Source organism: Eptatretus burgeri, chromosome 4, assembly GCF_056783735.1.
Source record: "Eptatretus burgeri isolate ZD-2024b chromosome 4, Ebu_testis_v1, whole genome shotgun sequence".
Lineage (NCBI taxonomy): Eukaryota > Metazoa > Chordata > Myxini > Myxiniformes > Myxinidae > Eptatretus > Eptatretus burgeri.
The window spans coordinates 57,233,752-57,249,144 of NC_140964.1; the positions used below are offsets into that span (position 1 = coordinate 57,233,752).

Sequence of the window (15,393 nt, forward strand, 5' to 3'; positions counted from 1 at the left end):
GGGGGAAGGGTTAGGTTAGTTCGACCGACTTCATGGGGCAGGGGTAAGTCCTCATGGAGTCCGTGGAATGGATTATGTAGAGGGATGTTAGTTGAGATTTAGGTTGGGAAAGTGAGTTTTGGATTTGAGGACAGAGACAGACTTTGAATGTGTAGTGGGGACGTAGGTGAGCTACGTAGATTAAAAGGAACGTGCTGTAGTGTAAGGGACGACGTGGGAGCACGAGTTAGGTCGGGGATTTAGTGAGCAGGATGGCAGAGTTCAGCGATGTGTGAGTTGTGAGAAGTGGAAACGAGTACATGATGAGTGAGTGAGGCCAGCGGGTCTGTGTGAGTGGAGCGAATGGGGAATGCATGGTGCGATGAGTGATTGGGGGGAGGAGTGACTCCTGCCCAAGGGACCCCGGGGTCAGTGTGGAGTGAGTTAGTGGGTTAGTTAAATTGACAAAATGGAGGTCGTTTAGCTGTTGGTGGGAGTGCAGGCTCGATACCCGTTTGGAGGGGTGCAGGAGCCCTGTTGACGGGCTGGGAGCGTGGCTGTGAAAGGTGAGTATCGCTGAGTGGGTACCCCGGGCACCAGGCTAGTCGGCCGTAGTAGGCCAAGGGCCCATGGGGGGCCGGGATAGCGTGGTGGGCACGGGTGCGCCCGCATGATGCGGGGGCCCGGGGTGCCATTAGCCGTGTGGGCAGTGTTGTGGGCATGCGTGACCCTCGGAAAGGGGCCCGGGAAGCCAGCCTGCCACGTGAGTGTTTCAGGGGAGTTGCCATGGAGGGCACTCCCCGGTGTTTAGGGAGCTGGTAGGCTCGGAGGCAGTGTAGTGCCCGGGGGTGCCATCGTCGGAGAATCGGCAGAGGATAGTGCCTGCCAAGGGGAGCCACGCGTCCCAGCCATGAGACCGTGTGAGGGCACGGAAAGAAAATTGGGGGGCGAAGCCCGAAATTTGAGAGGACACCAACACAGGCGATGAGAATCTGGGTTTTTAGAACCAATAGCTTAAGCGAGAGGCGCTTGTTGAAAGCCCCGGGGTAGATTAAGAGATAATGCTTCGGGTAGATTAGGAGATGTACCCCTCCGCACCATCCATCCCTTCGCTCTCGTTGTGGGCCGCTGGACCCACTTTGTGTTATAGATCGCTGAAGTCTGGGGAGGTCATCTTGAAGCTTCGTTGGGCCTCGACACAGGACGCAAGCTCTCCCTCATTCCCCTCCGGGAAGGGAATGTAGGGGTTGGGAGTAGGCTAGGACGAGATAGGTTAGCCGAACAGAGACAGTAAAGGGGGTTAGGGGACGATTTATAGTGGGGAAGTAAAAAAAAAAAAAAAAAAAAAAACAAGTTGGGGCTAAATTGGGTTTGACAAATTAAGGGAGTGGGTATGCACAGTGATAGGCAAAGGCGATAGGTGGGAGGGAGACAGGTAGGTAGGTCTGAGCCCGCCTTCTGAGTGGCCAGCACCACCGCACTCCCTCCACCAACCTCCATCTCAAGGCGAAAGGCAGGCCAGCTTCATCTGCTGGCTGTGTTACTTCAAGGCCTGTGCCGGCCAACTTCATCGGCAGCTGTTGTGTTGCTGCAAGGCCTGTGCCGGCCGGATCGTCTGCAGCTGCTGTGCTTCAAGGCCTGTGCCGGCCAGTACGTCTGCCGGCTGTGTTTGCCTGCAGCGGCCTTGTTCTGCAGGCTGTGTTTGCCTGCTCACCTTTGCCATGCCATGCCATGCCATGCCCACTGCCCACATCATCAGTTTGCCCCTGTTCAATTTTGCTTTGCCCCACCTTGTTCATTGCCATGTGTGCCAGGATCATCAAGCAACAGTTTGCAAGCTCTGAGAACTGTCCTGTTGGCAGCTACAACATGGGCCTGCAGTGGCGGCCCGTGCGCCAGTTCTCTGTTGACTCTTCTTCTTTTAACTGCAGAGTCCATTGATCCTGGGCCATGGTTTAGTGTAAAATTTGTAAGATAAGGTGAAGATGTATTGTACTGTAAATATGAGTGCGCCCCGGCATGTCTGTCTTAGCGCCGGCAATTTTATTTAAGTCGTCCGTGTGAGTGGGTTTGTTTAGTTAGTTACTCAGCCCTCAGGTTATTTATTTTGGGGACACGAATACCATGAATGTCGCACTCAGGGATCCGTAGGTAAAACGTACAAGGGGAGAACTACACATGATGGCACACGAGAATTTGACGACTCGGGACGAGTCTGTAAAAAGAGGAGGGTGTAGTGTTCTGGTTGTGGAAATTCGCAAACCACCATTCAGGTCCCGTAGGTGAGATATCTCTCAGTACATGTGTAGTTTGCCCAAACCCGTTGTATAGAGGGAATTTATGTACTCCATCCGGGCTGTGACGCTTTGAGTTAGCCATTTTTTCTGTTCTATCTTTTATTTCAAACAAACAGCATCTCAACAACCACGCCATCCCCACCACAGTGCCAACCACACTACAACCACGCCGCCTCCACCATCAACGCTACCACATCTTCACCACTCGACATTCAGTAGGCCCTGTGCGGTTACGATCTCCGGGAACAAACAAAAACCAACGGCTATGCTCGGGGGTTTTCCCGCCTGTTTTTCCTGTCGAGGTTCTCCGCGCTCGGTGTGAAGGAGGGGCGATGCAGGGGTCAAACGTGAGAAAGGGTGGGGGCTTCTTTTTGGGGGAATAATTCCCTGGCTCCCCCGGCCCCCGCACGGCGCGGGGTGGAGGGAAAGCGAGAGGTCACGCCCCCCTTCGAGAGGCTTCTCCAAGAAGCTCGAAGGGTGGCAGGGCCGAAAACGGGGCGGAGCGAAGGGCGGAGCGAAGGGCGGAGCCCCGCGCTACAAATGGCGGACAGGACGGACCTTGAGGGTTGTTGGGTTGGTTGGTCAAGAGTTGGTTGGTCGAGGGTTGGTCTTCATGGTCGTCTTCTGGCTCGAGTCGCGAGCTTGTGGTTCATGCCTTGCTTCTTTGACCCGTGCGCGAGCGCGGAAAACAGCGCCGAACAAGCCCCGTCCGGTTCCCCGAAACCCCGTCCGTTTCCCCAAAACCCCGTTCGTACAGTCGAGTGGACCACACGAGCGACACGTGGCACGAGCTCGCGGAGCACGCCGGAGGGCTCGGAGTTGCGGTCGCAGTAGGAGGACTCGACGGGATCAGGGAAGTCGCACTTCCATTTTCTTTTGGGGTTTGGTGTAAACGTGTGTGTGTGTCGGCGCCACTCTGGTGAAGTAAAACTGTTAAGTGTTGCCGTGTGCTCGCGTAGTCGGTCGTAGCTCTGCATTGTTGTTGTTGTTGTTGTTGTTGTTTTAAATTGCTTTATGTGCATTCCATTTTCTTTTGGGGTTTGGTGTAAACGTGTGTGTGTGTGTCGGCGCCAGTCTGGTGAAGTAAAACTGTTAAGTGTTGCCGTGTGCTCGCGTAGTCGGTCGTAGCTCTGCATTGTTGTTGTTGTTGTTGTTGTTGTTTTAAATTGCTTTGCTTTATGTGCATTCTGTTTGGCTGTATATGTGTGCTCTCCGTGTTCCGCGGAATAAATGTGCATTATGTTGAACTGTTTTCCCGTTTCGCTTCGTCTTTTCTTTAATTGAATCTCCATCTTGCTTCATGTAACAGGTTCGTCGTGGGCTTAATACGCCCGATAATTAATCGGAACCGTCGAGGACGACGATAACACCGCTTGGTTATCCCGATAGCACGGAACGGATCGCTTAAGCAGCCCGTGTCCGGAGTCGACCTGCGGCGAGGTGCGATCGCCCGGTCTACCATCCGCGTGGGTACTTAGGTAGGTCATGTTTGGCGAACAACCCTATCCCACGCGGGTGGCCGATTGGCACGATCGTGGTGAGGCCGAAAGGCCCACCCGTGACTGGCTCCCGGCATTAGTCCGAGAGAGTCACGACAGAATTGTCCGTCCGGTGGGTGACGTGCCGCGATTCGAGTCACGTGGCCGTTCGCACGCCGGCGGGCGCGAATTCGCAACACTGTTGTCCGGGAGTGGGATTCGAATCTCTCCCGTCTCCAGCTAAATTCACGGGAATCGGTCCAGGGGTGAGAGGAGCGACCCCCGATTCCCTCCAAATTACGAGCGATTAAAATTAACCCCTTACGAGAAATAAGATGGCGTCTCAAGGCGAGCGGGTGCCGGGTGGATTAGGTATGTGTAGTAATAATTTAGAATCCATGGCCCGGGATGGTACTACTTCTTATAATTTTAATCAAAGGGGAAGCTCAACCCCATTTACTGAGCACGAACTTTGCCGGCAAACGTTGTCGCAAGATGGCGGTGCGGCCGCACTTCAGCGCGGCACGGGGCGTGAGCGGGCGGCTATTTTGAGCGCAACGAATGGCACGACACGGGGCGTGGGCTCTCAACCAACACTTCAACCCGAGTGGGCGAGGATCATGGAAATGGCCAAGAGTATAGATAAAACGTGGAAGGAAGAATGGAAAAGAGGTGTCGAGATGAAAAAGGAATTAGAAAAGAAAGCTTCTGAGTTACAGAAACACCAAAACAAAGAGAGGGAACTACAAAACGAACTGAGAGTGTTAAAAGAGGAAGGGAAGAGAACGGAAAATGAAACGTTAAGAAACCACACTGTACAGATCGAACAGCTGGAAGCGAAGGCCAGACTAAAGAATGAGGAACAAGAAAGAGTAATGAAGGAAGAACGAATGAGACAGGAGAAAGAAATCAGTCAGTTGGAAGAAATGACCAGATTGCAGAATGAGGAACAAGAAAGACAGTGGAATAGAAAACTGAAAGAGTATGAATTTGAAACTGAATGACAAAAGGAAAAAAATAGGTTGGAGTACGAGGAGAAAGTGAAGGAGCAAGGAATGAAGCAGAAGGAGAAATCAGGAGATTGAAGGACACAAGGAGATTGGAGAGGGAAGAACGAGAGGAACAATGGAATAGAAAACAAAAAGAACATGAATTTGAGGTTGACCAATTGAAAGAAAAGGCGAGGAGTTGGTGACGAGGATGGGATGCAAGAAGCACGCGGGCCACCATCAACTCCGCTTTATTGCGCGACCAGAAGCACACTCTTCCCACCCCTAGCGGGCGAGGCATGATATACGAAAACCCAATCACGTGACACAGCACAGGAGTGCGAGGAGACAGACAAAGAACAGCGAATGAAACACAAAATGGAGATGAACCAAATGAAGAAAACCAAGAAACTGGAGAAGGAAAGACAGGAGAGGAAACAAGGAAGAGTAGTGAGAGAACAGCAAATGAAACACAAAAGGGAGATTAACCAAATGAAGCAAACAACGAAACTGGGGAAGGAAGGACAGGAGAGGAAACGAGGAAGAGTCTTGAGAGAACAGCGAATGAAACACAGGAGGGAAATGAGCCAAATGAAAGAAACGATGAGACTGGAAAATGAAGAGTAGGAGAGACTGTGGGATAGGAAACAAAAACAAAATGAGGTTGAAATTAATGAACTCAAGGAGAGAGTAAAATTGAAGTCCAGAGAGATGGAAAAACTCCAGAAAGAAACAGAAACTAATAAATGTACAGAGACACGGGAGATAGAGGGTGAATTGGACGGGGTTAGAGACGAGCACACACATATTGGGGTAGTGGAGGATAATGGGGGTGAGCTCGCAGAACGTGTAGGGACCCGGTGCGAGCAGTTGGATAGCCTCCTTCGGGAACGGAGGGAGCCGCTATGCTCCCTTGAAGCGACTCACGACCAGGTGGGTTCGGTCGTGCTTTGCGAGGTCGAGGGGATGAGTGCTGTAGATGGGTGCACGGAGAGCTTGGGGGGAAAAGAGGCCCCGGAGTCCCTTGCGGGGACACAAATCCCCAGTGTGGTTGTCCCGGTGTGTGTGGTGCAAGGTATGAGTGTGCCCACGTGTGTGGAAGCAATCCCGTGTGTGAGTGGTGTGGTGGCAAGTGTGCCGAGATGCGTGCTTCCCAGCACGCCGTGTGTGAAAGGGGCACCGCAGGTGGAAGAGACCACGTGCGCGCAGGAAACGGCACGCGTGTGCAAACAACCGTGTGTGGATGAGGCACCGCGGGCGAGTGCCCCCGCGTGTGTGGGTGGTATGGTGTGTGCAAGGGAAACGGCACGAGTGAGTGAGCGGCCGAGTGTAAGGAGAGAGACAGTGTGTGTAAGGTCGCTGTATGTGAGGGAGATGTTGGTCGGCATGCGGGAGCACGCAGCCGCGTCTCCCGGTGTGAGTGTGATGGAGTGGAGTGTGAGCGTCGTGACACGCAGGTGTGCGTGGGTTAAATGGCGACGGAGACTGCGACAGAGGAAAGAAAGCTGAGTAGCGGCTGTTGATGTTTTGAGCACCGTAACCGGGTGTAGTGGCGTGCGCCTGTAATCCAGCTACTCGGAGGCTTGGGTTGGAGGATCGCTTGAGGACGGGAGCCCTGCACTGGGCCGCGCTATGAGAGGGTGTAGGGCAGCCCGGAATCATAGTGAAACCCAATCCTTATCCCTGTGTCGTAAGAGGCGACCAGGGTTGCGTCAGGAAGGGCATCCGGCGTAAAACCTGTGCCAAGTCAGTATGCGGATCATAACGGATGATCCGCTGTGGCGACCCCTAACGGGAGCAGCCGAAAGACGAACAACAACATGTTTTGAGCACCGTGCCGGATTCACCCAGCAGCGAGCGCGAGGTCCGTGCTGTGCAATGCACGAGGCCGCCACGTGCTCGCTTGCGGAAGTGAAACCCGGTCCGGAAACGCCAGCGGTGGATTTGCCGATCCCGCGGACGGACAAAAGTTTAGGCAGGATAACGGATTTGGACCAGACGGGTTCTCCACGCGGGCGGGTGTGTTAAGCTCCAACGGGCAGAGCAACATGTGTTCGCGTGGGGAGCCCCTCGGAGTGCGAGGTTTGCTTTTGTGGTGCACACGGTGACGTCATGGCTGCACGTGTGGTTGGAATCCGGCAGTAGGGTGAATCCCTGCCGGATGGTACCGTCCAAGGAGGGACGAGGTACACGTGCAGCTGCATGACGTCACGGGCAGGTGCAAAGTGCGCGAGCTGTGAGTTGCCGCGCTGGTGCTGCGCAAAAATTGAAAAAAATTAATGAACAAAAGCAAGCCTCGATTTCGGGTGAACAGGATTCCTGGGCAGGGGTGGAAGAACCCCTGGCCTGGGCACAGGATGGCACTAGTTAGGGGGAAGGGTTAGGTTAGTTCGACCGACTTCATGGGGCAGGGGTAAGTCCTCATGGAGTCCGTGGAATGGATTATGTAGAGGGATGTTAGTTGAGATTTAGGTTGGGAAAGTGAGTTTTGGATTTGAGGACAGAGACAGACTTTGAATGTGTAGTGGGGACGTAGGTGAGCTACGTAGATTAAAAGGAACGTGCTGTAGTGTAAGGGACGACGTGGGAGCACGAGTTAGGTCGGGGATTTAGTGAGCAGGATGGCAGAGTTCAGCGATGTGTGAGTTGTGAGAAGTGGAAACGAGTACATGATGAGTGAGTGAGGCCAGCGGGTCTGTGTGAGTGGAGCGAATGGGGAATGCATGGTGCGATGAGTGATTGGGGGGAGGAGTGACTCCTGCCCAAGGGACCCCGGGGTCAGTGTGGAGTGAGTTAGTGGGTTAGTTAAATTGACAAAATGGAGGTCGTTTAGCTGTTGGTGGGAGTGCAGGCTCGATACCCGTTTGGAGGGGTGCAGGAGCCCTGTTGACGGGCTGGGAGCGTGGCTGTGAAAGGTGAGTATCGCTGAGTGGGTACCCCGGGCACCAGGCTAGTCGGCCGTAGTAGGCCAAGGGCCCATGGGGGGCCGGGATAGCGTGGTGGGCACGGGTGCGCCCGCATGATGCGGGGGCCCGGGGTGCCATTAGCCGTGTGGGCAGTGTTGTGGGCATGCGTGACCCTCGGAAAGGGGCCCGGGAAGCCAGCCTGCCACGTGAGTGTTTCAGGGGAGTTGCCATGGAGGGCACTCCCCGGTGTTTAGGGAGCTGGTAGGCTCGGAGGCAGTGTAGTGCCCGGGGGTGCCATCGTCGGAGAATCGGCAGAGGATAGTGCCTGCCAAGGGGAGCCACGCGTCCCAGCCATGAGACCGTGTGAGGGCACGGAAAGAAAATTGGGGGGCGAAGCCCGAAATTTGAGAGGACACCAACACAGGCGATGAGAATCTGGGTTTTTAGAACCAATAGCTTAAGCGAGAGGCGCTTGTTGAAAGCCCCGGGGTAGATTAAGAGATAATGCTTCGGGTAGATTAGGAGATGTACCCCTCCGCACCATCCATCCCTTCGCTCTCGTTGTGGGCCGCTGGACCCACTTTGTGTTATAGATCGCTGAAGTCTGGGGAGGTCATCTTGAAGCTTCGTTGGGCCTCGACACAGGACGCAAGCTCTCCCTCATTCCCCTCCGGGAAGGGAATGTAGGGGTTGGGAGTAGGCTAGGACGAGATAGGTTAGCCGAACAGAGACAGTAAAGGGGGTTAGGGGACGATTTATAGTGGGGAAGTAAAAAAAAAAAAAAAAAAAAAAAACAAGTTGGGGCTAAATTGGGTTTGACAAATTAAGGGAGTGGGTATGCACAGTGATAGGCAAAGGCGATAGGTGGGAGGGAGACAGGTAGGTAGGTCTGAGCCCGCCTTCTGAGTGGCCAGCACCACCGCACTCCCTCCACCAACCTCCATCTCAAGGCGAAAGGCAGGCCAGCTTCATCTGCTGGCTGTGTTACTTCAAGGCCTGTGCCGGCCAACTTCATCGGCAGCTGTTGTGTTGCTGCAAGGCCTGTGCCGGCCGGATCGTCTGCAGCTGCTGTGCTTCAAGGCCTGTGCCGGCCAGTACGTCTGCCGGCTGTGTTTGCCTGCAGCGGCCTTGTTCTGCAGGCTGTGTTTGCCTGCTCACCTTTGCCATGCCATGCCATGCCATGCCCACTGCCCACATCATCAGTTTGCCCCTGTTCAATTTTGCTTTGCCCCACCTTGTTCATTGCCATGTGTGCCAGGATCATCAAGCAACAGTTTGCAAGCTCTGAGAACTGTCCTGTTGGCAGCTACAACATGGGCCTGCAGTGGCGGCCCGTGCGCCAGTTCTCTGTTGACTCTTCTTCTTTTAACTGCAGAGTCCATTGATCCTGGGCCATGGTTTAGTGTAAAATTTGTAAGATAAGGTGAAGATGTATTGTACTGTAAATATGAGTGCGCCCCCGGCATGTCTGTCTTAGCGCCGGCAATTTTATTTAAGTCGTCCGTGTGAGTGGGTTTGTTTAGTTAGTTACTCAGCCCTCAGGTTATTTATTTTGGGGACACGAATACCATGAATGTCGCACTCAGGGATCCGTAGGTAAAACGTACAAGGGGAGAACTACACATGATGGCACACGAGAATTTGACGACTCGGGACGAGTCTGTAAAAAGAGGAGGGTGTAGTGTTCTGGTTGTGGAAATTCGCAAACCACCATTCAGGTCCCGTAGGTGAGATATCTCTCAGTACATGTGTAGTTTGCCCAAACCCGTTGTATAGAGGGAATTTATGTACTCCATCCGGGCTGTGACGCTTTGAGTTAGCCATTTTTTCTGTTCTATCTTTTATTTCAAACAAACAGCATCTCAACAACCACGCCATCCCCACCACAGTGCCAACCACACTACAACCACGCCGCCTCCACCATCAACGCTACCACATCTTCACCACTCGACATTCAGTAGGCCCTGTGCGGTTACGATCTCCGGGAACAAACAAAAACCAACGGCTATGCTCGGGGGTTTTCCCGCCTGTTTTTCCTGTCGAGGTTCTCCGCGCTCGGTGTGAAGGAGGGGCGATGCAGGGGTCAAACGTGAGAAAGGGTGGGGGCTTCTTTTTGGGGGAATAATTCCCTGGCTCTGAGCCAAGACTGGCTCCCCCGGCCCCCGCACGGCGCGGGGTGGAGGGAAAGCGAGAGGTCACGCCCCCCTTCGAGAGGCTTCTCCAAGAAGCTCGAAGGGTGGCAGGGCCGAAAACGGGGCGGAGCGAAGGGCGGAGCGAAGGGCGGAGCCCCGCGCTACAAATGGCGGACAGGACGGACCTTGAGGGTTGTTGGGTTGGTTGGTCAAGAGTTGGTTGGTCGAGGGTTGGTCTTCATGGTCGTCTTCTGGCTCGAGTCGCGAGCTTGTGGTTCATGCCTTGCTTCTTTGACCCGTGCGCGAGCGCGGAAAACAGCGCCGAACAAGCCCCGTCCGGTTCCCCGAAACCCCGTCCGTTTCCCCAAAACCCCGTTCGTACAGTCGAGTGGACCACACGAGCGACACGTGGCACGAGCTCGCGGAGCACGCCGGAGGGCTCGGAGTTGCGGTCGCAGTAGGAGGACTCGACGGGATCAGGGAAGTCGCACTTCCATTTTCTTTTGGGGTTTGGTGTAAACGTGTGTGTGTGTCGGCGCCACTCTGGTGAAGTAAAACTGTTAAGTGTTGCCGTGTGCTCGCGTAGTCGGTCGTAGCTCTGCATTGTTGTTGTTGTTGTTGTTGTTGTTGTTGTTGTTTTAAATTGCTTTATGTGCATTCCATTTTCTTTTGGGGTTTGGTGTAAACGTGTGTGTGTGTGTCGGCGCCAGTCTGGTGAAGTAAAACTGTTAAGTGTTGCCGTGTGCTCGCGTAGTCGGTCGTAGCTCTGCATTGTTGTTGTTGTTGTTGTTGTTGTTTTAAATTGCTTTGCTTTATGTGCATTCTGTTTGGCTGTATATGTGTGCTCTCCGTGTTCCGCGGAATAAATGTGCATTATGTTGAACTGTTTTCCCGTTTCGCTTCGTCTTTTCTTTAATTGAATCTCCATCTTGCTTCACATAACGGGTTCGTCGTGGGCTTAATACGCCCTATAATTAATCGGAACCGTCGAGGCCGACGATAACACTGCTCGGTTATCCCGATAGCACGGAACGGATCGCTTAAGCGGCCCGTGTCCGGAGTCGACCTGCGGCGAGGTGCGATCGCCCGGTCTACCATCCGCGTGGGTACTTAGGTAGGTCGAGTTTGGCGAACAACCCTATCCCACGCGGGTGGCCGATTGGCACGATCGTGGTGAGGCCGAAAGGCCCACCCGTGACTAGCTCCCGCCGTTAGTCCGAGAGGGTCACGACAGAATTGTCCGTCCGGTGGGCGACGTGCCGCGATTCAAGTCACGTGGCCGTTCGCACGCCGGCGGGCGCGAATTCGCAACAATATATTCAATTTTGGTGAAGATCTGGATGTGAGAATACGAGAGTTGTTGATTGGTATCTTCATCTGCGAGTTTCAGAATGTGGAATGGAGTCCTCCCAGGGTGGGCTCAAAGTGTCCACTTTTATTTTGGTAAGGGGTCACGATTCATGGACCAAGCTGTGAAGTTTTCTGTTCTCAAAGTTTTGTGCCGACGCTCTCTTCAGGATTTTCGCTGATCCTTGGACAGCTTCCAACTGTAGTTTCTTTGCAATAATATTCCCAGTGATGGTTTTTCATATCTCTGAGGTTCTTTGTCATCATTTCCGTTGCTCCAACTATCACTAACTTTGGCATTCTTCAGCTTCCAGGATATTGTCACTTCATTCTTGATGTCTTAGTATTTGGTCATTTTCTTGATTTCTGCATCGTTTAGTCCAAAATCGCTGGTATTCACACCTCACTTAGCAATGCCTTCTCTCCTTTTTGTACCTAAGTAAGATATCTGGTTGCAACGCTTTGTTTTCGATGTTCACGCTCGATGGGATCATGAGGTCATACTTGAGTGGCACTTCCATGTTTTCAGTCCATGATTTTGGTTAATGTTGCCACAAATTTTCTAGAACTAGGATATCAAGGTTTTTGCAGATGTGCCAGTGGTTAACATTACAAACTCTGTTGTGTCATTGTGTGTACAGCTATTCTGACATGAGATTTTAAATTTTTTATTTGTGCTCAGTCATTGAGCATAACATATATCACTCTCTTTGCTAATGCCACCTCCACCCCTCACCTATCCCTCCACCCCTCCCCTCCCCTCCCCAACTCTGTCTGTTCCCTTATCAATCTCCCTCCAAATATGATGCAGCACTCACCTCTCACACCTTTGTCGCTTTCTCGCTGTCTCTGTCTCTGTCTCTGTCGCTCTCTCTCTCCCGCAGTGTAAAGGTTTTTTGAGGCGTTGCTCTCCCCACCTCCACCCTCCTTCCTCGCTCTTCTTCCCTTCCCAGCTTCCCCTTCTTCCCCTCCCTTCTTCTTCACTTCCCTGCCCCTCCCTTCCCTCCATCTTCTCTGCCTCTCCTCTCTCCCTCTCTTTCTCCACTCTCCTCCCCTTCACTCCCCGCCAGCGAAGCGACAGATTGTATTTGCGAGTATTTAAATAATTTAAAACGCACTGTTAGTTATAATTTGCTCATCTCGTGGAAAAAGGTGATTTTTAAAAAAAAAACTCTTCCTTCCAATGATTAGTGAGTGATGAAAATGTAATACACATGGACATGGTAAAATTTGGTTTGGTATGTCGTAAAACTAAAAAAAGAAAAGGTTTATAAACACTGCTCTCGGCTATCCTATCAGCCTTTAGAGGCTAAACTAAACTCTAAAATCTAAATCATTCTTTAAAATGGTGTGGAGGTCAGTCATGAAGCACCTTGCCAGAGGGTGAGAGCATCAACATCTGGGAATTCATAACAAAACGTGATCCTTTCAACGGCCAAGATACTATCCCGACAGGATACCACTGAAATAGCAGCCATGGGGAAATGAATTTACACCAATGAGAGCAATGCTTGAAGGCTTTACCCACTCCACCATCAAGCTGCTCATTATACATAATAAAAGCATTTTTATTTTCTCAAACGGCTTTTTATTTTTGTCCATGTATCTTTGAAAGTGAATTAAGTTATGCACCATAAAACAATAAAAAAAAAAATATAGATGTATATATGTGGGATTCCAATCTGAGCTTTCCACCATTAGACCCTAATCAAAGCAGAGAAGACAAATTATGTAAAATGGAATCATCCACCATTATCAGGCTCTGTAGTTTTTACTTGGCTTAGTTTATCTGTTATGATCAATGTTTCTGGTATTCTGATAAAAAAAAAACATTGAAAGATCTTTGTTGATTAATTTATGATATGTGCTTCTTTTAGATACGAAAGAACCGAAGACATCATCATCAGACGGTCATTATTTTACCTGGTAAGATGATAATGATGTCATCCCAATTACTTTGTGAAAATTAGACATTTGACCTGTCATTGTATGTTGTAAATATAATTCGATTATTTAATGGAGCATTTGCTCCAAGGTTACTTTTTTATTATGAAATTTGGGATGTTCAGTAACCTTTTTATTTGACTCATTCTGATCACAACTACCCACCCAAAACCACAACCCCATCTTCCTCACCAATCCCTTTGCACCTTCAACCTGGATTCTGTCTCTGTGTCTCTCTGTGTGTGTCTGTGTCTGTGTCTGTGTCTGTGTCTGTGTCTGTCTCTGTCTCTGTCTCTGTCTCTGTCTCTGTCTCTGTCTCTGTGTCTGTGTCTGTGTCTGTGTCTGTGTCTGTGTCTGTGTCTGTGTCTGTCTCTGTCTCTGTCTCTGTCTCTGTCTCTGTCTCTGTCTCTGTCTCTGTCTCTGTCTCTGTCTCTGTCTCTGTCTCTGTCTCTCTGTGTCTCTCTCTCTGTGTCTCTATCTGTGTCTCTGTGTCTCTCTCTGTCTCTGTGTCTCCCTCTCTGTCTCTCTCTCTCTCTCTCTCTCTCTCTCTCTCTCTCTCTCTCTCTCTCTCTCTCTCTCTCTCTCTCTCTCTCTCTCTCTCTCTCTCTCTCTCTCTCTCTCTCTCTCTCTCTCTCTCTCTCTCTCTCTCTCTCTCTCTCTCTCTCTGTGTCTCTCTCTCTGTGTCTCTCTCTCTGTCTTTGTGTCTCTCTCTCTCTCTCTCTCTCGCTCTCTGTCTCTCTCTCTCTCTCTCTCTCTCTCTCTCTTTTAACCTGTTCTTATCATTATCTTCTCCAGGATGACTTTGATCGTTGCAATCATATTTGTTGTCCCAGCTTTTCAACTTGCGCGTAACCGTGGCAAGGTAGGCAGATAGACCCTGTACACCCCATGCACCCCACCCATGTCCTGAACCCAGTGCCCATCATGCTTCACACACCTACGCAATGCATTCACAATTACATTTTCTCAGTGACAAGTTATTTCATTATTATATTGGCGGATATAATTTTTATCACAATATAACTTTTATTTGGTTATATCACCATATAATTTTATTAATTTATCTTGGGTATTTATTTTCAGCTTATGACTGTTACGGGTGACCAGGACTACTGCTATAGAAATGATCTTTGTGCTTGGAACTATGGAAAAATCAGGTAAGGCTCACTGTCAATGTGGCAAGATGTTTATTGTAACTTAAGTGCAAAAATACCTGACTTAATACCAGTCTCAAGTTTTGTTTTTATTTTTCTCTTGAATCATAATTGCACAAAAATTGCTTCACCAATATGAATTTGTTTTAGGGGAATTGTATAATTAACAATGAACAGTTAAAACAAGGTGACACAAACTGTTGGTAGATTGCTTTAAAGTCTAAAGCCTGCCGGAAACTTGCCAATGTTCACTGATGGAATGCAACAAGACTGGCGGTGACGAACCTTGTACAATCTAATTTTGGCATAGACCGCCTCGCACTACACGATTGTCAATGACACTGTTGTCAGAGAACAACATGGCAATGAATAAGAAATGTAGGGAGATGATGAGAAGGGTGAAAGCTCTGAGCATGGGTGCTTTGGCACTAGTGCTGGTACGTCGCCGACGGCGTGTCGGGAGAAGAAACAGCTCTGGATAAAGTTCTGGGTGGAGAGAAGGCCAGCTCAGGGAGTGTTGAACAATTTGCTAGTGGAAGTTGCTGCAGAAGAGAAGATTAGGAAACATATTTATATTTACGAGGATATACCCATTCCCTCTGGGAACATGCCACTGCATCAAGCTCAAATTCCCATTTCTTGTTCTTCAATCCTGGAAAGATGTGCTTTTAAAACAGATTTGTGTCCATTTAATCATGTGAATGCCTTTGTTCCGAGTAAATTATCAGCTTTCCAACCTAGTAAATCATTTATTTCCTCTGCCACCGAAGGTGAAGGAGGTTATGTTTTCACCCCTTTCTGTCTGTTTGTTTGTTCGTGTACAGGATATCTCAAGAAGTTGTGGACGGAGCCAGATGAAATTAAGTGGACAGGTTCAGTGTGTGACAAGGACGAATTGAATAGATTTTAGTGAAGATCCGGATTCGGATCCGACGAGTAGAATTTTAAAAGTGATTTTTCACCATTGAGAAATAGGGCCAAAAACAATATATAGCACAATTTCTCAAAAAATTGCGGATGGATTCGGATGAAACTTGGTGGACATGTTGTGTGTGTGACAAGGAAGAATTGATTACATTTTGATGAAGATCCGGATCTAATAATTTTTTAAGTGATTCTTCACCATTGAGAGATGTGGCTAAACTAATATATAGCACGATATCTCAA

General features: G+C 50.3%; 1 protein-coding gene and 1 pseudogene across 6 annotated transcripts in view; both read left to right on the forward strand.

Annotated features, from left to right (window-relative positions):
- LOC147028112 (SID1 transmembrane family member 1-like) overlaps positions 1 to 15,393 on the forward strand; it is a 199,856-nt gene that overhangs the window by 92,562 nt on the left and 91,901 nt on the right. For all 6 annotated transcript variants that reach the window (XM_085878160.1, XM_085878156.1, XM_085878155.1 and 3 more), the window contains 3 exons: positions 13,006 to 13,054; positions 13,868 to 13,934; positions 14,156 to 14,229. In XM_085878160.1, coding sequence (XP_085734286.1) covers positions 13,006 to 13,054; positions 13,868 to 13,934; positions 14,156 to 14,229 — 190 coding nt within the window. The remainder of the gene's footprint in view (positions 1 to 13,005; positions 13,055 to 13,867; positions 13,935 to 14,155; positions 14,230 to 15,393) is intronic.
- On the forward strand, positions 6,283 to 6,423 carry LOC147028116 (signal recognition particle RNA; annotated as a pseudogene).